Here is a 25,651-nt window from a genome sequence, read left to right on the forward strand (position 1 = left end):
TGAATTTTGACTGGAATTATTGCAGCTGATATGATTAATCTAGAAACCTGCACAGGAATTATATTATTAGTCGTAAGTACATTATTCTAAATTGTATCTAGGAGACATTATTCTACTGCAGGATGAGGTATATCTCTTTTCCCTTCACCTTAATATTTGTTCCCGATTATAGTGGACTGTGGATCAAAGCATTGATGCACTCAGCCGAGTTCTCCTACCTTAGCAGCCATGACCATGGCAGATCCTCCTCTGATGCCCAGTATGGGGATGTGTGTCTGCGCAGAAATGAAGTCCAGGATCTGAGCGATGGCCTCCTGATCTGTGTCATCACCAAACACGACGCCTTGCAGTGGGTTCCTTGTCATTTGAGCGCAGATCCGATTGATGATACTTTTGGGGTCGGTCTCGTTCATGGTGACCACCTCAACTTTGGGAGGATACGGGATGTGGAGGAAGTCCTCCTTCTCAAGTCCAGCCCCCAAGGCTACTTCACTAGAGTTGCCCACCAGGATGACAGCAATGCTGAGCGAGTTGATCAACTTGGGACTGATGGGGGGAAGTGCTGGAGAGCCGGGGGAGTAATGCGGAGGGATAACTACACCCCTCTGGTTGCTGCCTCCCCTCTGGCCTCCTTGTCCCCCTGGGGAACCTCCAGGCCCAGTTCCTGGACCTCCGCCCCTGCGGGACTCGCAGACGGGCAAGAGGACAATGGAGAGGAGGAGCAGAGAGAAGGACAGAGAGAGGAAAGGCAGCGTCACCCGAGGGCACGGATAAGGGTGAAAGGATGACCGGTCTGGAGGAGGAGAGGGAGGATGGGGGGAGGAGGAGGAGGGGGAGATCAAGTGCTTGTCCTGAAGATGGGAGTGAGAACGGTGGAGGCTGACAAGCATTGTGGAGGAGTGTAAATGCCGTCCCTGGAGGCAAAGAGAACAGAGAAAGAAAGAGAAGATAAATGCAAAACATCTGAAAAATGATGTTTAACACTTTAAATATGAACTGAAATATAAATTAATTCATACACAACAGTGGTGATGCAAAACACGACCACCTGCAGAAAATGAAAGTAACCACAGTCCATATGGACATATCAGATCACAGTACATTCAGAAAAACAGTCAATGACACATCAATTTGTAAAACAGGTCATGAACAGCCTGCAAAGTTTATCATCATCATGTTCTCATTTTTTCAGCTTTGCAAAAAAACATAAGAGAAACTTCAACAATATAACTCAGTTTACCTGTCGGTTTGCTGTAATTATAAAGAAACATTACTGTCATAAAACAAAAATGCGTTGGCACGGCTTCTCGAATTAGCCATCCTACTTCGGTGGTATGGCAGAAAGGACGCTGTAAAACTGACAATAACGCAGATAATAATTTCCGGAGATAAATCATTCTGCTCTTGGGATGTGATCTTTTCTTGCAACCGAGCGCCTCCTGATGCAAAATACAGGAAAAAGCCAAAAGGTGTAGCCTAATTCGCTGCAATTCCATCCAGTGAGCTTGATTGGACCCTTTTGTAGGTTGATTCTGGCCTGCGAGTCAGCTTTTTGACACTCTTTTATTAAGCTTGTAAGCAGCTGGATCTCACAGTCAACATCTTGCATATTGAAGGTGTAAATACCTGAGCTGTTTTGGCATGGGTTGCCAAGGTCCTGCTGTTTGAGAAAGGACAACCCCTGGCAACAGGGCTAGGATTCAGTTCACCTCACAACTTAAGGACTTGAAGTTGTGTCCAACATAATATTTTTTCCCAAAAGTTTGCACAAATGTTCCTAAATACACTCCACAGTTTGCCGACATCTGTTTTCAGTCTCACTACAGCTTTCCTTTCAAACGGGCCAGTAACTCGCCATTAAGCTTGCCGGACATACACTATATTGCCAAAAGTATTCACTCACCCATCCAAATCACTGAATTCAGATGTTCCAATTATTCCCAAGACCACGGGTGTATAAAATCTAGCACCTAGGCATGCAGACTGTTTCTACTAACATTTGTGAAAGAATGGGTCGATCTCAGGAGCTCAGTGACTTCCAGCGTGGTACCATGAAAGGATGCCACCTGTGCATCAAATCCAATCATTAAATTTCCTCACCACTATATATTCCAGAGTCCACGGTTAGTGCTATTATAACAAAGTGGATCAGATTTGGAACAACAGCAACTCAGCCATGAAGTGGTAGGTCACATAAAATCTCAGAACTTTCTGCTCCGTCAATCGCTACAGACCTCCAAACTTCATGCGGTCTTCAGATTTGCTGAAGAACAGTGTGTAGAGACTTTCATAGAATAGGTTTCCATGGCCAAGCAGCTGCATTCAAGCCTTAAATCACCAAGCACAATGTAGAGTGCTGAATCCAGTGGTGTAAAGCATGCTGCCACTGGACTCCAGAGCAGTGGAGACGATCTCTCGAGTGACAAATCACACTAGAGCTTGTCTGCCTGCAGTATGCCAAGTTTGGTGGAGGTGGGATTATGGTGTGAGGCTGCTTTTACAAGTTGACCTGGCCCCTAATTCCAGTGAAAGAACTTTCAATGTTTCAGCACACCAAAACTTTTTGGACAATTTCATGCTCCCATATTTGTGGGAACTGTTTGGGGATGATCCCTTCCTGTTCCAACATGACTGCGCTCCAGTGCACAAAGCAAGGCCCACAAAGACATGGAGGTTTGCTGTTGAAGAACTTGACTGGCCTGCACAGAGTCCTGACCCCAGCCCAATACTGTGAGATTAGGCATCTCATCGAAAGTCAGTGTCTGACCACACAAATGTGCTTCTGGAAAAATTAAAAATTCCCATAAACACACTCCTAAACTTTGTGGAAAGCCTTCCAGAAGAATTGAAGCAATTATAGCTGCAAAGCGTGGGCCGACATTATATTGAACCCTATCAATTAAGAATGGGATGTCACTCGTGTGAAGGAAGACAAGCTGATATTTTTGGAGTTTTTGCCCTTGTGGGTTGAAGCTGTTTTGGGCTAAAAGTAATGAGCCAGCAGAGTATTAAGTGCATCAATCAGTGGAGGTCATAATGATCTTAAATTATTTTATGGTATAACTTTTATATTTTGAAGATTTCAGTGTGTTATTGAGCGAACACATTATTTTCAACTTACTCAGTAATAAAGACAATCCCTGACTATCAAAGTGTGTTCTGTGTTAACACCATTAACAATACTTATAATAATAAAATGTTTAACAGTCAAAATGTCTCAAATCCAACATAGGGACCACATTAAAAAAACAAACAAGAAGTATACTATATAAGAAAAAAGGAGATTATATGTTTTCAATATCAAGCTGTTAGCTTAGCCAGAGGTGCTTTTTTGTTTTAATCTGATGGATTGGAGCTTGCTTTGCTAATAAAACTAAAAGTCTATTCTGTAATAATGCCTTTGCTGTTTGCTTTATGTTAAGGATAAGGCTAATAAGCCCAGTTCTGGCCAGGCTATCAAAATACAGAAAATTTGACCCTTTAACTGCAGAACAAGCTAAGTGACCCATATAGCTGGAAATAAAACCTCACAAAGAGAGAGAGAGAGGGCTGTGAGCTCTCATAGAGCATCAAGTGACAACGCCACATCCATTACACTGTGCCGTGACTTCCTCGGAGGAACCCTGTGGCACACATCAAAGATAGAGCAGGAAAGAGAGGGAGTTTTGTGTGTTTGTGTGTGTGTAAGTGAGTGTGTGTGCGTCTCTGTTTTAAGGGAGTCATGATAGCGCTGGGTGCATTTTGACAGATTGACAGCCTCACAGCTTCATGGACTTGCTGCCAGGCTAAGTGACCATTAGACACTCACTGAGTGTCTCTCCCTTCCTCGCTCCCTCTCGCTCCCTCACTGCTTCCACTGCTTTTCTCTCCTTAGCCCTCCAAACCTGTCTTTTTGGTCACTCCCTTCAACCCTCTGAGACCCATTTGCTGATCTTTGAAGTCAACTGCAGACCTGTTAGTCAGTATTATTGCCGTTATTCGCTGCTACTATTAGCACATGTACAAAGATCAGCGGAGACGAGCATGGAAGGAAGAGGGGCGAAGGGAAAGAAAGTGGGAGAGATAGAAAAGGGAGAGGCGGGGTGAAAGATGTAAGCAGAGGGAGGTGACAGGCAGGGAGAAACACAATTAGTCATAGCCTGATGTGAGAATTGTGGTTTCTGAGTGCGCGCACATACAAGTGAACAGGGAGTGCAAATTTGGGCATATTTTCTGCACAGATAAAGATGAGGAATCCTAATGAGTATATGTTCATGCCTCTATTCTAAATTAAGCACCAAGGAGCACTTGAGGAGAGGGATAAATGAAGGGTAAGAGTAAAAAGCTTTGTCTCTCTACCTCCTTCACACAACACCTTTGCTAATCTTGTATTTATCAAGCAGCCTGTGTGTTGCGGAGCTGATACAGTCAGCACCGATAGCATAAAAGTCCAAAAAAACCAAAAGAGGGAGAGAGAAGTTGTGAGCACTACTGATGTCTGACAGAAACCAGCAAATCTGCGCTAAAAGAAAGAGGCCGAACCGCCTGGATGTGATCGCCACATACCAAAGAAAAAAAACCATACAGTTTGTCTAAAAGGTCTAATTACCAGAGGTTTGTCAGGCTTAATTGCAGGTGCACATGCTAATTGTAAACGAGCTGAATTCTCCATGAAGACACCAGAGCCTAGAGAGAGAGAGGAGGAGGAGGAAGCGAGTGGGAGGAAGGCAGCAGAGAGAAGAGGAGAGAGAAGAGAGGGGCGAGAGGAGAGAATAAATAGAGACATACACAAAAGAGATGGAGGTGGAGGAAGGAACAGCAATAAGAAACCCAAAGGAGGGAGTGAAGGAGGGAGGCGTGGAAGGTGGAAGAAGGGAAGATTAAAAGAAGACATGATTACCATAAGATGATAAAAGAAGGACCAAGGGTGGGGAGGAGGTTAAAGAAATATTTTGGGGTCTATTTTTGTTTTGTAAAAGCTATAGTGTACCGTAAGTTGGATAAAAATGGCTGAACTTCTGAAAATGAGCAGATGAAATCACTCAAAGAGGGCAGTGGAGAGAAAGTATAAAAAAAAATGTTTAAAATCCCACAAGAAGTGTGACAGCAGCAGGAGAGGGAGAGAGAGCGGAGAGACGCACAGACTCATCCGGGTTCCTGTGTAACGGCAGAGCTCGGTTTCCATGGTAACAATTCAAATATGCCTCCACATAACACCCTGACGGACAGGAAGATACACACAACTCGCACAGTACAATACATGCAGTGCGTGCCCTCTCCTAATAATACACAATTTACTTTTTATCTAAGCTGGCGCATATTGCCGGCGCCGACTCTCACTGACAAAAATAAAATACTTGTAACATAAAACAAACAGCACGAGGGCCCCTTCCGCGCAAACGTGTGCGCGCGCGCTCTCGCACATCCGCACAAACACCTGTGAGGTGAGTTAACGCGCTCCTGCAGACGGAGAAGATCCAGTCCTCCTTTTTTTTCTTTTTTTTGACCGTACCTCACATTAAAAATGGATGTCCAGAAGTGCTACCGGCAAATAAACAGAAATAACACGATGGATGGGAGCAGCCAGCCGAAAACACTGAGCGGGAGCGGCTGTGACATGTGGACTAATCAGACCTTCATGCAACGTCTCCGCCGTCATTAACAGCCTCCCCCCAATTAATAACATTTAAACGCAGGGTGTCGAGAGTGGATTATTTACTCACAGCCTAATAGAACAAAACAGCATCAACAAATCCGAGCTGACATTTGAATCTATGTGCTCATGCGTGCCCATTACAGCGCCCGCACAGCAATTACAAAGAGAACATGGATAAGTGGCAATGGGCGCTAACACAAGACACTGCCATGAGTGCACTTCTTGTATCCAGTAATTTACTGCAGACGTGATTAAACAGCAAGTGCAGACACAAAGCCCAAATGTGTGCTCCGTGGGTCAAACACGTTTCTGAACGTCAACAAATTTTTGATACACCCCTCTGCCCTTTTGTCTCTCATTATGTTTCTCAGACAGGCATTGTTAAAGTTAAGCGAAACAGCTGTGAGGGAAACAGAGACAGGTTTTATGGTGAAAACATGATCTGTATATAAAAGATGGCCTTAACAATGTCAAAAACTTGAATAATGGCCAATAGGGGGCGACTATGCTGATTACATAATTAAAAAAGCTTGAATATAGATGTCTATGACAAAAAATGTCCTATTGGCTCGCATATTCTATTACTGTGTTCTTGAATAAGTTGGAAGTCTAACTTTCCGAGTCCCAGTTCTAATTTTAATCTGGAACACTCCCTCAGCTTTTACCACTTGGAAAGTTAAAGCAACCCCAGCAACTCTGAGTTAGTATTCCAAGATGGCAGCACTGGACGTAAACAGTAGTAAAACTGCAAAACCTTTCATTTATATTGCCACTGTTGTGTATTTATGACTCGCTAACTAAGCTATGCACAGAGCACTGACCAAGCTCTATCCACAAATGTCCTGTGCAGTGTTTTTAAGTGCAAATAAACAATTATTATGCTGTATTGCTAGTGATACCTGAATGGCTCTACATTGCTAAGAACCAACACAAATCCTGTTTTTCCTTGCTCTTCCTGCAATGTTCCGAGCTATCTGGAAGGCAGCATATACAACACAAAGGGCAACATTTGCAGGTGAAAAACAAAGCCAAAAATGTAGTTCCAATAGGTCCCACTAGAGGCTGCCTCCAATGTGGATTCAGTTCTCATGTTAAAAAGTTTATAGCCAGGTACAAAAGATCAGATCAGAAAGAGTGAAAAGTGCAACACAATTCAGAGATGGAGAGAATTTGCCTTAAAAGTAAAAGTTGCACATTTTAAAACACGTTGGTAGTTCCAAGGAACAATTCTATTTTGAAGTCAATTTACCATTTGTGTCGCACTTTTCCAAGTTGTACTACTAGTACAGAGTATTTACAGACAAGCATAAAAAACTACAAGCAACTATGGCAATCTGCTAGCAACCATTCCTCTCTTTGGAAGTTTTTGGTGCAGCACCTTCTTTGCATCCAGTTTAATCCAGTGAGAGCCAGGAACCACTGCCAGCCAGGCAAGGATAACACATTTTTCCCTAGCAACTGTCAGTTGTATCACATATAATATTGTGGACAACTCTTAGGCAATCCACACCTGCAGTACCCTGGGTTTCCCAGTCAAACTTGCTTTAAAAAGCCAAAATGGCAACAGTAAAAATGCTCAGCTTGAGGCTTCACTATATGACCTTGTTAACTAATGGGTGGTGGTTATGTTCATCTTTTATATACAGTCTGTTTGTGAGTGAAATAAAGATAGGACATTTTTCATTAAGAGCTATGTGTTGGTCCAAGCATGAGTGTAAATATAGGTCCAGAAATAGCTTCTTGCATTAGGTAACGCTATGTTAATTAGCCATGTGCTCATGTTGCTATTTGGTAATACGGAATTGATAATGTAAGTCTAGAGCAGGTGTGCCTCAGGTTAAGAGTGAACAGATTCATCATCAAGCCTGCAGTTGAAAAAATATTTTTTACTTATTATGAGCAGAAGATCAGGAGTGTGGATCTGGAGAATGGTTAAATCCTTAATACATTCAGACATGTCATCCCTCCTGATTGAGTACGTGGCCTCATGTTTTCCCCAATGTGAGAAGATGAGTTTGTGCCCTTCCTACATGCACCAATACACACACGCACACCGTGAGGTTAATGTGCGCACAGCACCATCTGGGCTGAGCTAGATCATGCCAATAAGATGGTGCCATCAACCGTATCGGCCTTAACATTTACAAAGAACATTGATCACAGAAGTCTGTCAAATGGCACAGACCACCAATTGAATAACCAGAGCTGCATAAGACATGCAACTGCACAAGCTCACCATCACAGGGCTCCAATCTGCCAGTGAAAAATCTACATGATCAATCAGTCCATCAATAGTTTGCTTTGATCAGCTTGTCCCCTGTCAATTCCCCCAATTTGTGAGGACTTTACTGGTCACATGTTTCCCATGGATACTGCAGTGGATTACAGACTCCAGGGTGTATGCTGCAAAGGCTCTAAGCAGCCATCTGAGACATTAAAACTCAAGCTGCCACTTTATTTGAAACATACGTAGGCCATCATTACCAGGCCCTGCTATATCCCTGGGGGCTTGATGTGGTGGGCTGAACTGTATAGTGATTGAAAGGCATTGTGGATAACATAAGCTGACAGGCATATCTATTAAGGAGCCCATTTACATTCAGTGGGTGGTCAGTTAAAGGTAAGAGTGGTACTTTTCTCATCCGAGCTGAAGCACACGCTGCATCAGACATGACTTATAAGTAATATCAAATTGCACTAAACTCGACGCTTTGGTGAATTAGAAAACTACTTGACTTCGAGGAATACACACAGTATGAGCCGACAGTCCAACAGCGGAAAAAAAATCCCAGCGTTGAGGGTTTTTATTTAATTTAAAGGTCTGGATTTCCCTCGGTGAGACGCAGCAGCAGGTGACAATGTTTGACATTTCTGCTTATTGTCGTAACTCCAACACAGCATCAATAATTCAAAACTGTACTCTATTAGCTGGTGGAGATTGGGAGACTGGTTTTTCAGCCACACAGGAGCAAATCAGCAACTGTCTCGCATACTATATCTCAATGTCCAAAGGGACCTTAAAACCACAGAAAGAAGCTCGTTTAAAATAGAGATGGACCGATCCGATATTACGTATCGGTATCGGTCTGATACTGACCTAAATTACTGGATCAGATATCGGAGAGAAATAAAAACTGTAATCCAATCCATTAAATATTACAAAAGCACCTCACAAAACTTGCAACATGGCGTAAACCGGCTCATAACCTTAGCAGGTCGGGGCAGCATGCGTAACGTGATAGAGCGGCATTGGCGTACCAGACCTGTTGGCGGTCTGGTTGAGCATTTGGAGCCTTGCTACCAAACCCGCATTTCATCTCTGAAAAAATTATCCAAGAGAGAAGTAAAGCAAGTGTGTAAGTTCATCTCTGAGTGTTTGTAAAGCATTTGCACATTAAGCTTAACAACCGATACATGGAGCGACTGCCTCTAACAAGCTGTTGTTAGAATTTATTTAATATTACTTTCTACACCAGGATCCTTTTTTACGTAGCTGACAGCTGGTAACTGTGCATGTGATGGTGTAGGTTTAAGTAAATGAGATTGATCAGTATTGCTGAACTATGAAATATTTTGGGTGCAGTGTATTTTTTGCATACAGGTATAACAGAATAGCTTTAGTGTTTTGATTTTTAAAACTTGAGTATGAACTTATACAAAATGCAGCAAGGTATTAAAAAAAACTGTTTTGTTGATTATAAAATGAACTATATCGGATTCATATCGGTATCGGCAGATATTCAAATTTATGATATCGTATCGGACATAAAAAAGTGATATCGTGCCATCTCTAGTTTAAATTTTAAATTTGAATTTGAATTTAAAAATGGATCAAATAAGGTATCATATAAAAATGGTTGCTGATAATGACCATTAGGTACCATTTTAGAGTTTTTCAGGTTACCGTTTTGGTTCATTCTCACTGTTTGCAGCGCCATTGATTTTAGAGTTGGAAGAAATTAAGTCAAACAGGCCAGAAGAACAGTCAACAAACCAGTGGAAGAATGTGTATCACCCATCCAGTTGGTAAGTGATCGCTGGAGGTTGCTGGCTGTTCCACAATGAGATGCTGCACCAAAAATCTCCTTGTGATTGCTCAGGTTGCAAGTAGATCGCCGCTGCCACTTGCAGTCTGCATGGAAAATGCCGACTTGCATTCACGGCTGCACTCTCTGCCTTGGTCACACTAGAATAAAATTAGGAGGGGAACTTCCTGACTCTGATTGCATTGCTATAAGTAGCTGCCATAACCAGTTGGTCACCCAGAGATTGAGCTTGTAAGTTTGGCAATAATTCTGGTCATGCTTTATTCAAGGTAAATGTTGAACCCTTCAAAGCCGCATAGCAAGTAGTTGGTGAGTGTTTTACTTCCATGCAAAATCCACCTAAAGCACTTGAAAGGAGGAAACCTCTGTGCGACCAGTGTCACCAAGTGACACCAAGCAACCTCCTGCCAGGCATTTTTGCCTAGCGACCGGTCGTTGCCAGGCAGTCACTGACCGATCTCCAAGCTTGTGTGACTGGGGACCAGAGTGAAAGTACCTATTGATCTTACGTTTTAGCTCAATGCTTCCATTCATGTGCTGGTGATATAATGTGTATTTTAATTTATTTTAACTTTATGCTGACATAATTTTTGTTATTTAAGCTGCTAAACGACACATTGAAGTGAAATTCTGAAAATGGGTTTTGAGCGCTCACTCTCAGTTTCATTTTGAGGACAGTCATTTTCGGTGTTTCGATGTCACAGCTCTTTAGGATGTAGCCCTTTTTATTTTTAACAGAATTAGAAAACTGACTCACGAGCTGTTTCATAGATGGAAAAGACGTGTACTCCATGGAACAGCTTGTATTTCACCAAAAAGTGATGTGTCAGTCAGACTCATGTGACACCATTGTATTCACTCAGGTAATCAGACATCATGCAGCTATAATGACTCTCCTGCAGAGGTGGTGGAAGCTAACAAAAGTTCTATTTACATCCTCTATAATTATTCAATTCACTCTCACAAAGTCTCACAAAGTCTCACAAACTCAACTGTCAGCGAGGCCTGACTGTTAGCAGCAAAATACCCTGCCTCCCCACTGTACTGTTACAGTCATAACTGGATAAAAAGATACAGACTAAGCTGCTTTTGTTCACCGTGAAATCAAATGACCAGAACCAAATATGCCTCGGTCCATCTTTAAACGCTTCCCCACCACCCTGCTCTATCTGTGCCACTCCCGTTTACATTTTCCTAAATATTATTCACCCCTCTTAAACAGGAATCTAAACATTTTTTAAAAGACAAAAGACCTTATTAAAACAGCCTGGTCCTTTCATTTTTCAGCCAATATTTCTCAAACATGAGCAAATAGTTTATTTGCGTGAACTATTTCCAGCTGTGGACGAATACTAAACACAAATAATAATTTGGTCCTCAAATGAGTATTTAAGGCTGCGGGATGGTGATTTAAAGACTAAAGAAAAACGTCAACAGCTACAGCTGTGTGGATATGCGTGTGTTCTTTTAAACTACAGCGGAGGGTCTGTAAGGAATAAACCATATAAACCACATCGCACTTGTTAATTGGTTTTTGCCTCATATCAGGAATGCATTGACCATTAGATAAATAAAGAGCCTCTTGCACTGAATCATGCTGACACTTTGGATGCTTCAAGATTTTAATTTAGTCACTGAGTGGGATGAGAGAGGCTGAGAGAAAGCAGATAAAAAGATATATAGTTTTATATAGTTTTGAAAAAGAAAGTAGACCCTCTGAAAGTTCTAAGGTTTTACATATTAAAGCAATAAAAATAAATGTTTCCCTTTCAGTTTGTAAAATACAACCTCAGACGAACAACAAAATATGGCCTATTATACCTAAGCCAAGAAGCAGAAGCAGTGTGTGAAATCTGAGTACACCTTCACTGCTTACATAAGAAACAAGAGGGTCAGTAACACCAAGGTGCTGCTAGTCAAATACACTTGATTACCTGATCATCAGCAAATGTGAGGACCTCCATAAAAGCAGCAAAAGCGGTTTTGGTAGTTAGTAGCAATTGTAACCACCCATCAATCTCAGAAGGCTTAAAACACCATTTCAATTTGTAATCTTTGTATAGTTAGAAACATCTTCCCAGGCGTCGATGTTCCAGGAAACCTACCACAAGGTCAAACCCTGCAATCCTCAGAGGAATTGCAAAAAACCTTGAGAGCCACTTCTCAGACTCCATAGGCCTCAGTTAGCATATGAAATGTTAAAGTTCATGACAGAACAGTTAGAAAGAAACTGCACATGTATGGCTTATTTGGAAGGGTTACCAGGAGAAAGGCTTCTCTCTCTGAAAATAACATAGCAGGAAAGTTTAGGATTGCAAAGGTGCAACTGAACACAAGACTTCTGCAAAACCGGTGACCATGGCTCAGGGGGTTGGGAAGCGTATCTGTAACCGGAAGGTCACCGGTTCGATCCCTGGGCTCTCTGTCCTGGTCGTTGTGTCCTTGGGCAAGACACTTTACCCTACCGCCTACTGGTGTTGGCCAGAGGGGCCGATGGCGCGATATGGCAGCCTCGCTTCACAGTCACAGTGTGTGAGTGCGAGAGTGAATGAATAGTGGAATTGTAAAGCGCTTAGGGTGCCTTGAAAAGCGCTATATAAATCCAATCCATTATTAAAAAGCATATCTGCACCTTGCTGTCACTGAGTCCAACCCCGAACTCCTTTGTATACCAAAGTATTCTAGTGTCAAATGTGACACCATCTGTCCGGCAGTTAAAGCTTGGCTGAAAATGGTCATGCAACAGGATAGTGATGCCAAGCACAGCATACTGCAACAGAGTGGCTGGAAAATAAAAGAATGAAGGTACTGGAAAGTCCAGACCTCAAACCACTTGAAATGCTTAAGACAGCTTTCCAAATATGAATGTCCACAAACTTCAATGAACCAAAGCAACGTTGGAAAGAAGAGAGGACTAAAATCTGTTTAAGTAATCTTTAATACTTCTTCCCTACCAACTAATCTGTCACCTCGCGCACTGCGTTGCATACGGGCCAGAATGGCAGAGAAAAATCACTGCCTTATTGAATAGGGTCTTGGGTGTTTCATTAAGTGCACTTTAGTTTCGTCAAGAATCCTCTCCCTGCTAATTGCACTTATAACAAGACGCACTGTGGATCTCTACTGTCGTACTGAGGCTGCCTCAGCCCTCGAAACAACATTATATGGTCTCTTCATCAGAGGCAAATAAACTGACTGGGACAGAGAGTGCGCACACGCGGACAACAGAATATACACACTCAGGCAAAGGGACGATGACAAACACAGCGTTGAAGCAGGATCCATCTATCCCCTGAGGTCTTCATTACCTCATTGAAGCCATTTATTCCACTGAGGTTACACTGCCACAGCAGTCCAGGTCCTTTAGAGGCTCATAGGGTCTGGACCATCTCTGTTTCGTCGGTGCATGCCTCTGCAATATGTATGTAATGGTACAATAGCCTACAGTGCATACTGGTTTTTCTTTTTCTTTTTAAAAAGGGTCTTGTAACTCACTCTGATACAATGTGCTACCCACAGCACAGTGTATAAAAAGCCACTCACACCATGTTTTCAACCTCGGCTGAAATGTATTTTCTCAGGTTTCTTTTAGTGGCCTTTCTGAAAAGCAGAAACATGAAATCGTAGTTTTCCATCCACAAGCAATTTTGGTCTCAACTGCTTCTCTGGTGGCACAATCTGAGTGTTGAACAGCTACAGCTCTCTTGAGGATTTGATAGCAAGCCTGTGGCATCAAGGGAGTAGATAAAATAACTCAGTGGCTATCCACTCTGTCTGTTTTATAATTCCCCTTAATTACCTGAGGCCACAGACCTTTGAATTCCTCTTCTACACATCCTCATACCTCCTCCAGCATCGGCAGCTGGTCTGCCCTCTCTGTGCCAAGAAGACAAGTCATTTTGTTGGATTTACTGAGCTGTTGTGCAAATATAATACCCAGACTGTCAACCACTGATAACAAATATTACAGGAAAAAATGTCCTTGGTGTGTCTTAGAGCGAGTCTAAACGCTCGGCACCAAACCTCTCAGCTCTGTCAGCTGGTCACCATTCAAATAACATCCAGAAAACATCTGCTCCAACCTCTGGCCAAGTTTTCCTCAGTGTGCGGATGCGCGTGTCACACAGAGGGCTATGGTGTGTTTCTGTTTTGTTTTCTCCCTTGCATGTGGCAAAAGGTGGAAATTCAAATAAAGACCTGACAAATGTAATGTGTTTGAGCCAATGATTTGGGGGGGTTTCTACATAAAATACATTTTAGCATCTCTAAAAGAGTTTTGACTTTCCATCGAAAGAAAATCAGAAGGACTGTGAAATTATTTCATTTATCAAATGTTGAGAAATACAGAGGATACAGAAGTGAGTATGCAGACTCACTCCCCCCACATTTGAAGTCAGGAGAAACCTTGTTAATATTCCCACAAATGAAAACTCAACTGCCAAAGCTTGTGACTCTGAACCTGCCAGACAACAGTTTTGCTTGTTTTTTTGTGATTATCTAACCAGAGTTTCTGAAGTACAGTCATTAAAAATCTTGGCCACAGACAGAAGAAAAGACTGTGAAGTTCTGCAGGTCCAGCAGAGACAGACAAGCTTATTCCTTAAAACGTGACAACACAGTGACAGAGCTGCTGCTGATGAACTACATGAGGACACACATACAGACAAGCTGCACAATGCAACACATCACCAGCTGAAGCATTCAGATTAACACACGAGCACCACATTAAGTGTTACGCTTAAATGTGGATAGCAGATATTTGCAGTATTAGAAGATTATTGTGTTCAGTATTAATGTATTATATATTTATTGTTTAAAAGGTTCAGTTTCTGTTGTTTCAGTTTAGTTTGAGATTGTCGTGATTACACAGTGAAAAAGCTTTAGGGGATTTATCCAACTAGGGCAACAGTTATTTTTATTAACTGATCTGCAAGTTTTCTTCAAATTGCTGTCCAAACAACTCATAATCCAATGATATTAGGCTTACAGTTAAATTAAAACTGAGCAGCAAATCCCCACAACTGAGAGACTATCTCATAATGGGCATTTTTACAGAGGGGAAAAAACCCATCAGTTAATCAAACTGTTGGTAATTTCTAATCAGCTCCTCTTTGTTTAAAAATGGTCTTCACAGTCTGCGTACAGTATCTCCTGTAAAGATGAAACATTCTATTTCCGTGGGGCTGTTTTTTAAGAATAACTACAACTACATGGTGGCTTTTTAATAAAACGTATTCCAACTGTGAACATGTGTGTATTTAATTAAAACCCAGTAAGCTTAACAACATATCTTAGAGGTAAATAACCTCCATGCAGTACCGCCAAGGCTTTACTGTGACCAGCTGTAACACAGTGGTTTTATATTTACCACTTTATATTTTATATTTACCACATCCACACGCTGTCTCCTTCATCGTGTTTAGTGTCAGGCTGCATCCACACGTATACGGTTTTTTAAATGAGGGATTTTTAATCTAGTCTACATGAATGCACGAGAGCATATCAAACAAACAGGTAATATAATCCGAACACTAAAAAACATCTGGCTTATCAGAAGCCTATAAACAACAACACAGTCCGATGTGGAGAAAAGAACAGATAAAGTGTGCACCTTGTACAACAAAATCTTTGTTTTGGGTTTCTTGGGATATATAGAGTTTCTGAAAATCTTCATCCTAAAAGTCTTTTTTGGGGTCTTTTTTTTTTCAAAAGCTCCATTTTCATTGACCTAAAACACAATTTATGTGTAGATGAAAATCCAAAAAGCTAAGAAAAAGCTGCATTTTCCAAAATATCCCAGTCTGTTACTTCCTGTTTTACTTTGAAGGTTTTGGTTTCATGTCCTGCCCACCTTTTGTCATCGTATAGTTGCCATACTGCACATTTTAGTATCAATCAGTATCAAGTAAATGCAGGGAATTGCAGATACCAGTACCGATGCTGATACCTTAAGCCTATAAAGCCAGTTTATGCAGGGAAGAGCAGTGTGTCATGGTTTATGAGATGAACCATCATCAGTTGTGTGATGTATTTTGAACCTGGATTTTTTTGGTGACCTTGAATGTAAATGTGTCTGTCTTTGAATCCCTCTGGGTCAGCTTCTGCTTAAATGTGCTATAGGCAATAAATAAAACAGAGGTGACAGTCAAAACACGTATATTTCTTTCATTTCAAAAGGAACAATTTATTTAGCACAATTCAGTGGGCTACTGAACTTGATGGACTTTGTTCAGTAACAATTTATCGATGCTACCATGCTAGTATCAATCCAATATCACTGTCAGCATTCTTATCAACACTATCGATATTTAGATTGATCCACCTACGTCTGATAGATAAGCTTAACTGCTTTCATCTGTGTCTCATCCATAGTCATCTCTGAGTGTGTACGCTGCACAGTCCTGTCTTTCCCTTTGTCATCTGCTTTGTGTCACGATGGTCCACCATGAATTCCTGGACTCTTTGGATTAAACTTTTCTTGTAAACACTGTCGACTGAGTACATTACAGTAAGTGCAATCAGCAATCAGGGTTTGATGATTTTACAATTGTTATATCTGAGGGTAAATCCACTGAAAGTGTACACACATAGTATTTTTCTGTTAAAAACTTTTCCACCAGTACATTCTCCATCATTTGGGTTGGCCTTCACTGAAAACTCTCAGGAAACAGGAAACTGGTTTTAAATAAAAATAGTATCTGTAAAGCAATACTGTTCCAGTTTACTTCTGAGCCTTTGTTATGTCTCAGCTCCAATATTTTCCTGCTATTCTCCTCCAAATGGATGGTTTTTGATGGGCTGAGGGTTTTAACAGATGTGGGAAAAACTCTATTGCTGAATTTAAAAGCATCACACAGAATGTGGTGAAGAGAATTGTGGTTTTTTCCTAAAAGGCAACTTGTGTTTCTTTGTTGCGGGTATTTGTGTATTGTATATCATGTTGTGTCTGTGGCATTTGTAAAATGTATTGCGTTTGTATGGCTGCTACCTTGGCCATGTTTCGCTTTGTCAGGAAATCTCAGCTTAATAGGGCTTCCTGGTTAAATAAAAGTATGTAATGAATGCTAAAAGATTGTTTTGGGGTTTTTTTTGTTGAATTATTTGGTCTCCAGAGCCCTGCACTTGGATCTCCAATGTTCTCTTCAGTGAATCATAACATCAGGTCCGTATTTTACCCGTGAAGTTCACCTGTGAGTGCATCGCAGGCGTGCACGGCTGCTGTTGCTGGAGGTTTTCAGGAAACATCAGTGCGTTTTCTAGTTTGAATATTAATGTGAGAGCTTTCTTTCAGCTCTTGGAGGCATTTCATGACTGATTGCAACAAATACCGGGAGGGGCAAATTGAAATCTTTTATACACTGAGGATGTGATCTGCCCTCTGCGCTTGGCTCACACACACTCCTACACTTACACCTAAATCTCGCAGAAGCGCTCACCTTCCAGTTTACCCTCCCGAGAGGTTAACTCTACCTTTAATCCTCCTCTCTGTCTCACTGATCACCTGTTCCACAGCTTCATTAAGGGGAGAAGAAGAAGAAAAAACACTGACAGCCGCAGCTCCTTCCCCAATAAGTACATCTCGCTGCTTCTTGTTCGGCTCTGTATTTGAGCGGGGGCATTTTCCTCCTCATTCCTGCAGCTGTCTGCGCTTCAAACCCACTCTCGGTCTCAAGTCACGGCTAATTAATTGACAAGTTGCCCCCACTGAGGGTCAAATGGAGACAGATTCACTGACACTTTGAACAGGTTTGGCAAGTAGATACCACCTGCTGTTAACACTGCTAAATATAAACAAGACGGCACGGCACAGCAAGCCCTGCAGTAAAATCCTGATTTTACCTTACAGAAGATGGAAACTATGTTACTTTCTTATTCAGCAGGTGGTGTTTCTAGCATATCTGTAAATAAATTAGCCATCTGGCAGCAAGTTTTTTGTTCTGATGAGTGCCATCACACAAACCTATTTCTTCTTTTGATTCTAATATATTTGTTCCTTCTCTATCTTTCATCATTTCCCTCTTTGAAAACATAATTATCGCCTTATAATCCCCTCTTAGCGAAGTCATCTGCACAACGTGATTTCTCTGGAGTCCCGGTGTCTCTTTCTTGTGAGCCTTTTGAGGACAATATCATCAAATATGACTCAATCTTATTCTGCTATCTAACCCTCCATCAGTTCTACTTGTCTCTGCACCTCGGCCCTCGGTGCCAGATCTTGTCTTTTGTTTCAGTCTCTTCTATCTGTGTTTTAAAAAGAAAACAGATTAAAAAAAGCCTCTCGCTCTAGTCCCTGCCTGTCGGTGGAGGAGCTTCAAACAGGCTCCCCTTGGCATGACATAAAGAGTGTTTCTGATTAAATCTCTCCATGTGTGACAGTCAGATCATGTTATTATCGAACACAGGAAGGATGAAAGAGCCATTTCTAGCTGAACTTCTGCATCTGATACCTTGATGAAAAGAAAAGTATTTCCACTGAGGTAGCTGCAGTGTATATGGTGAGCAGAGCCTGCACAAACAGGCCAGCAGAAATGGTGTCGAGAGCACGCTCAGTTACAGAACGTGGGTAGCGGCGGCATCACAGCATCGGGCCCCCTTTTCTCTATTCTTAGCTCTTCCTCCTTCTCTCGCAGTCACACATGACTAGGTACTGAAGAGGAGAGGTAGAAGAGGCATCTTGGGTTTCTCTCACTCTCTAATAAAAATGAGATTGCGTGTACACTTTGTGTTATCACACTGTCTATATGAACCACCGATCACCATTTTAATCTATCTTTTATTTTTTTATCATGTAAATTGTATAAAAGTGCAACTGACTGTCCAAATGACAAAGTTCTACGCTGGGCTGCCATTGTTTTCTATTGCTATGCTATTTCTCCAGCTAAATACAGACCACTTTTGGCCCGGGCAGTTTAATTATTCATCGCTTAATTTACATGCCACACAAACACGTATAAATATGATCCCCGTATGTTGCGGTAAACACATTTAAATTGCCATTTTATGTTGCCAAAGCTAGATGTAGCGCAGGTTAGGCCAGGCATTACAAATGATGTAACACCAATACAGCCGTAAATATCAAAAGATGCTCGATAAAGATGTGAAATAGCTGGTTATCTAAAAGCTGATTCTCACAGCCAGATGGTTTCTGGGCTAAGAGCTTAAATGCACAGATAAAGACCAATAAATGAAATTTATTGGATGTAAAAGTAACATCTGGTTGACAACGCATATAATCAGAACCTCAACACAATGGGTTCTTATTATGGGGTGACAATGTCTCTTATTTTCTCTCATATTTGTATATATTTCTCTTGTTTGCTATTTATTCCTGCTACTACTACTATTTATATTTTGTTCTAGCACAGTTGGTGTGGAGCACCCACAATTTCGTTTTACATGTACAATGACAATAAAGGCCTATTCTATTCTATTCTTTTCTATTCTATTCTATTCCACTGATGCAGGTCTGCAATGTGACACACTCGCTTTACTGGGTACACTTGTTCGGCTGCTTGTTAATGCAAAAATATAGTCAGCCAATCACACCGCTGCAACTCAGTGCATTCAGGCATGTAAACACGGTCAAGATGATCTGCTGAAGTTTACATCGACCATCAGAATGAAGAAGAAAAGTGATTTAAGTGACTTTGAGTATTTCAGAGACTGCTGATGTACTGGGTTTTTCCCACACAGCCATCTCTGGTGTTTACAAAGAATAGAATCTCTAGGTGAAAATACCTTGTTGATGTAAGAGGAGAATGGATTTGAGCTGATAGAAAGACTACAGGAACTTAAATAACCACTTGTTGCAACCAAGGTATGCAGAAGAGCATCTCTGAAAGCACAACCTGTCAGACCTTGAAGGAGATGTGCTACAGCAGCAGAAGACCGGGTGTTATTCCTGTCCCCCATGAACAGAAAGTGAGGCTGCTGTTCACTCGGCATCACCTGCTGTCAGGTCGTCTAATTTCTCGGCACACCTTTGGGCCCTTTAGTACCAACTGAGCATCATTTAAACGCCACAGCCTGCCCACGTACTGTTGCTGACCATGTCCAAACCTTTGTGACCACAGTGTACTCATCTTCTGATCACTGATTCCAGCAGGAAAGCATCGTGTCACAAGGCTCAAATCATCTCACCAGATCACAGTTCAGTAGACCACCTTTGGGAATTGGTGAAGTGGGAGATTCACATCATGGTGCAGCTGACACATCTGCAGTAACTGTGAGATGCTATCGTGTCAACATGGCTCAAACTCTCTGAGCACTTATTTGAATCTGTGCCATAAAGAATTAAGGCAGCTCTGAAGGAACCTGCGTGACAGCCGAGTAGCTCATCCACTTTGGCTTATTTACCTAAAATTATTTCCAAATAATTTTTAGTAGAAGAGCATTCAGATTATTGCCTCCTGTACTCGATGCAAGCAGCACCCTCACCTAAGACACGCTGAAGTGTTTTTAGCAGTAGCCTGGTGTGTGCTAAATATTAGAAAGTATGACTTCACAGTTCATGTGTCACAGACATGAGTCTCACCTAAGCTTCTCTCTCTTTATTCCCTGTTGCAAGATTTCTTTTTGATGCGATGACAAAACAGCAGCTGGGTGTGAGTTTGACATCACTTTTACACCAACAAAAAGCAATTTTAACCTCACTGTTTGTCTACCATTTAGACACCTAATCACCAGGAAACTGCTCAGTGGGTCGGCCCAGGGACTTTACAAATTCTGACGAATAAATAAAAGGAACAACAAATCACCTGAGAGATGACGCGAGGAACCAGTCGCTCTGCATAACAATGAAAAATTAGGCTGTTTGTTGACTGTAAAAAGGCAACTCCTGTACAGCTACTCGTACCGTCGATCAAGCGAGCGAGCAGAGGTGCCGCCACCACAACAGAACAATGTTACTCCTACAGCGTAATTTAGAAGTCGCCCTACCTAATCAGCTCTGAAGGGCCTCACTTGAAGGTGAAGTGAAAAGCTGGCCGTCATCTCAAGAGAGGAGGCACAATTACTATTAGAAATTCATATGGCTGCGCTCTGAGGGTTTCTCACCTACACTGAGCGGGTCAATCGCTGCGTGGAGTGAGTGTGAATGTAAAATTGTTGGTTTCAAAGTTGATGAAACTTGGATCTAAAGCTGTCGTTCGTTAGACCACCCGTCGTCGATAAGCACGGTGGAAGGGGGCTGCACTGAAATGCATTCAAACTGATAACGTGGCAGCACATCTTATCTGTTCAATCTGGTTTCTAATAAGGTGTCAGAGCTGTTAGATGTTGCGTCAGTTCTACCTTCAGGCGGGACTGTTGTATTTACCTGAAATATTAACACAGTAAGATGCTGTGAGGACCTGCGTGCCAGGCAAACTAATTGGAAGCATGGAAGCAGAAAAAAAAATACCGAACAGGATACACATGGAAGAATCCAGATTTCAGCTGTGAACTGGCGACTGAGTGATGAGCATCTTTTCAGGGTTTTTTTTTTATCATTATACACGAAGGAAGAACCCCACAAATGCATGGGTGGATGAGGAATTTCTGCACCTTAGCTGCTTTGCACTTCTGCCTCTCCCTCTCTCTCTCTCTGGCTCTGGGTAAACAATAAACACCAGGCTGCTCAGCACCTGTAATCCTCCGACGACTCAATCAACATTTGTAAAGCTGGTCACATGAGGCTCGCGTCCAAAAACTGACTCAGCCGGCTGTCTCTGAGCTCCAGCATCAACATCTCGGCGCCCGTACAGTCATGGCAGTTCACTGCTGCCACTCCGTTCACGGTTCACCGATCAAACCAAGGGCCACGCTTCCCGCCTGACAAGAGAGCCAGTGCTCAGATCCAGTAATCCTCTCTGCCCAACCCGCCCTCCGGAAAAACACGCAGCATCACAGCGGCGCAACAAGAACGCACACCCCTCCAAGGCCTTGCTGCTTATACACTCCGAGGTACATCTGTCTACAAAACTGCCTCCTTCATCCAGTGTCAGTGAAGCTCCCTCAGGATTTGGCACCTGCGCCTGGATCTTTGCCTGTTTTTCTTTCTTTCTTTTTTTTGTCTGCCACGCCTTAACCCCTCTCCTGCTCGCTGTCATCATAACAGAAAATCAGAGTGTTGAAATGGAAAACGAAGTTTTGATTGAAATACTGTGGGCAGGAATTTGGACACCGCGGAGCCTGAACAGCACATGTTAATAAGTGAGCAGAATACACCCGGTACATTGTTGAAGCTGTTGTGCTTTGCGAGGGAGGGACACACCAGCTGTCACACCTCCTCCAAGTCACGCTTCGGCAAAGACGTGCATCATAATCAGATAGTTACATCAGACTCCTGTGAGCCGGCGAGCGCAAATTAGTTCAAAGATTTGGGAGCGTAAACTGGCCTCACCCGTTGCTAAAAACCAATCCGGCCAAGAATCTAATCCGCGATGCCACCAGGAGACAAATCCTAGAGCTGCTCTGTTGGCAGGAGCCGGACGCAGTGACAGAACAAAGGATTTTGCACATATTCTGTTTCAAAACTGTCGATGAAGACACGAACGCACTTTCCCCTGATCTAACGGTGCGCTCTGTTGCTAATGAAAGCCATGCAAATTCTCCTTTAAAGGCTTATTTTACTTGCACCCTTTGTCACCGCGCCTCTCAGACACCTTGTTCCATTGTCTTTCTGCGCCCCTCCAACTTTTAAATATGCCTTTCATCGGTCGAACTCCTGAGCGGCTGCCAGGAGCACAAGCTCAGCAATAAAATCGGCTCCAGTTTCCTCCACTCTGTTGCTTTATGCAGTCACTATTGTCTAGACCTGTTTTCCCTCGTGAAGCGGCACAACTCCTTGTTTTGATGGGCTTATTGAAGCTAGTGTCTCGTTATCCCTTATCTCAACACCGAGCTCCCTCACAAAGCACCACGAGAAAGAACAAGTGACAAAAACAAAAAAAAACCCACACACACGCAATTTGTACTTTTTTTCCTTTTGCACTATAAATGTTTTGTTTCTTCTGTTTCTTGTGATTGCTCACTCTTACTGAAAATAAACATGGCCACAGAAAGTGACTTACCCTCTAAAACAGGCCTTTTGTTAAGCAATGTGCATGAATAGAACTGAAGATTTATTTAAACTCCATGAAAAATGTGCAGTGTTTTATTATCAGACCATTTTTTTTTAAAAAAAAAACTATACGGAAAAATAAATTTTGTTTGACCCGATCAAACCATGAAGGAAATCCTTCATATTTCACAAAGCGGCCATTAAGCCATTATTTCCGCCTCCTCTCGTAGTTTACATGACCTGAAATTATCATGAACGAGGGCAGTTTCTAAGAAGGTTAAATAAGGGTTGAGTTAATCGCAACTGCCGGATATCAGCGGTCACAGTGGTGGCAGCGTTTAAGATGTTACAGTACATGTGAAAGTTCATTAAGTTGATTAAAGTAGTAAAAGCTGTGAAATGTGAGAAAAACAAGGCAATCTAAGTCAACTTTCAGTCGGAAATGCCACCCATTTGCAGCCTATCTGAAATAGAAAGAATCTGCATTTGCATGGCTGTTAAATGTCATTTTAAATTGTAGGTCGTTTATATTTGTGTGTGTCACCTTAGACTCCGCTGAGCTGCTGCGATAGAGATTTTATTCGCCATTTTCTGATTCCCCGGCTTATCAAAGATTTAATTTCAGGTGAAGTTTTAAGCGATACCCATGGACACATATGCACAGCCCCAATTACTTAAATCACTGGCCTACCTTGAACATTGCCAGCCCGGATCTCCTCTCTACTCTTCAGAACTGGCATGATGGAGTGATCTGGGATTCGACTCCTCCTCTCATAGCCTCGGATGAAGGGATGGTGGACAGACGAAGGCACACGCAGAGGGCTGAAAAGTGAGGTCTAGCAGGCTGAGGGATGAGCAGAGTTGTGCTTGATGGGTGGAGAGGGGTGACGCTTGGGCTGTTATCAGTGTGAGGGGGTAGTGGTGGTGGTGGGGGGGGGGGAGCAGGAAGGTTTAAAAAACCAAGAACAAAAAGTCTAATCTGCAAAGAACCAGATCCAAACTGGCTGAAAAATGCTTTTCACTGAGCGTTTTAGAGGAATTTAAAAACGGATCATCAACTCAAAATGTCAGCACTCTTATGGGGAAGAAAAGCCGAATGATGGTGAACGGAAAGTGTCGAACGGGCGGGCTTTCATTCGTCTTTTTCCATCTGATTGTCTTTCCTCTTCCTCCAAAGTTGGTGATGCAGGTCTCCTTCCTCAAGTCTGCAAGTGTGTGAATACTGTTGCCGTGGAGATGAGGAGATGAGCAGCAGTGTGTGTATATGTGCGCGTACTCTTCGTCTTTTTCTTCTTCTCCTGCTTCCCTCTATTCCTTCTTCTGTCGCTCTGTGCCTTTGCTTAATTTAGCCAGTCATGATCCTCGGCTTGCCGGCCCGCTCCTCGTCTGAAAGAGACAAGGAAAGAGTCAGATGGCCGAGTAAGGCTGCGGATGAAGAGTTGTTGGTGAAGGCTGAAAGCCACTGTGTACACAAGTCAATTGCCTCTGAGGTCAAGGCTTAACTCAGTCAAGCCGCTGTGTCTACATGCCACTTTCACTGCAATCTGAATGTGCTGAATGTTGTTACATTGTTGTTGTTTTTTCACAGAAGATTTTTTTCCTTCTCAGGCCTTTATAAGGTCTGTCTGTACTCAATAAACATGCTGGCTTTAAGGCTCGCTATTAAATTAATGAATCAATGCAACACTTTGATTTTTTTTTAGGTACGATTTTTTGGAAAGATATGCTAAAAAAATTTACTTTCTTCCGCCAGAATATATACCAACACAGAGCACACTAGGAGATTATATATCCACATCCTGGTTTTCATCTGTTACTGTTTCAGATTGCGATTGTTTATGTCTGATCATTTCAGAATTGCAGCCCTCACATGCACTGGTGTCTACTTAACTGATTTACTTAAAGGTTTAAATGTGGAGTGTTTTACCTCTAGCAGCAATGGATTCTGAGCTAGGTCACCAATTTATCACATGTCACATGATGCACATTACACCAGTGGGGATAGGCATGAAGAAGACAGCTTAAAAAGGGTGTAGAAAATGCTGAATTTAAAATATTCAAAAACAGGAGTTGGCTAGTAGAGTGTGACTGAAATCCTCAAGACTCTAATATTTTATAGCTACAGATATTTATTCCACTATGTGCTCAGGTCAGTGCACAAAACAGCGCTGTTGTAAAGAATTCAATGGGCTTCTGGGAGTTTTATGGGAGCAGGACAGTACTTTTGGCTTTAAGCTTAGGGTCCCTTAAAAAGTCTCTGGTGTGATGCCCTCCATGGTTAAAAGTGTCATTATTGATTTTTGATCAATGTATTGTTTTTCAAATGTGCAGAATCCTTAAATCTATGTGCAAATTAAATGATTGTTTTTAAACTTGTTTGTTCCCTGTTTTTACACAGATCTTCCAGGGCCGACAGAGTAAAGCAGCGTAGGCTAAAGGTGGGAGGATCGACCCAAATATCGACAGTATTGATAACAACGCTGGTATTGGTGTCGGACCGATACTAGCGCAATAGGATCGATACTTTGTTTCTATCCTCTAATTGAATTGTGTTGAAAAAATAGACCTCAGACATGCAGTATGAAAAATGTTTAAACCTTTTTATGTTGACTGTCACGTCTATTTTATTTATAGCATATTTAAACAACAGAAGCTGACCTAAAGTGCTTTAGAGACAGCGACATTTACATTCAAGGTATCCAAACAAAAAACAACCCCAGTTTCAAAATACGTGAAAATCTGAAAGGTGTGTTTTTAATTGTGATGTAATTTGGCACATGAACAGCTGATCACAGGAATCATCCAGCCTGCTTCAGGAAATAAATAAATAAATAAATCCAAACTTTCCTACCCTTAATGATCTAAACCAGTCCCAGGGATAAAAAGCCTGCAAATTACCCCTACTTTGTCTTTCCCATGAGTCGGAAG

The 25,651-nt window shown here is 42.1% G+C and overlaps 1 protein-coding gene across 5 annotated transcripts in view; it reads right to left on the reverse strand.

Annotated features, from left to right (window-relative positions):
- grin2bb (glutamate receptor, ionotropic, N-methyl D-aspartate 2B, genome duplicate b) overlaps positions 1-25,651 on the reverse strand; it is a 136,019-nt gene that overhangs the window by 104,129 nt on the left and 6,239 nt on the right. For all 5 annotated transcript variants that reach the window (XM_006787358.3, XM_006787356.3, XM_006787355.3 and 2 more), the window contains 2 exons: positions 23,415-24,109; positions 219-914 (listed from right to left, as the gene is read on the reverse strand). In XM_006787358.3, coding sequence (XP_006787421.2) covers positions 219-914; positions 23,415-23,423 — 705 coding nt within the window. In that variant the 5' untranslated portion in view covers positions 23,424-24,109. The remainder of the gene's footprint in view (positions 1-218; positions 915-23,414; positions 24,110-25,651) is intronic.

Source organism: Neolamprologus brichardi, chromosome 6 (assembly GCF_056152115.1).
Source record: "Neolamprologus brichardi isolate AB-2024 chromosome 6, ASM5615211v1, whole genome shotgun sequence".
In the NCBI taxonomy this organism is placed as follows: Eukaryota; Metazoa; Chordata; class Actinopteri; order Cichliformes; family Cichlidae; genus Neolamprologus; species Neolamprologus brichardi.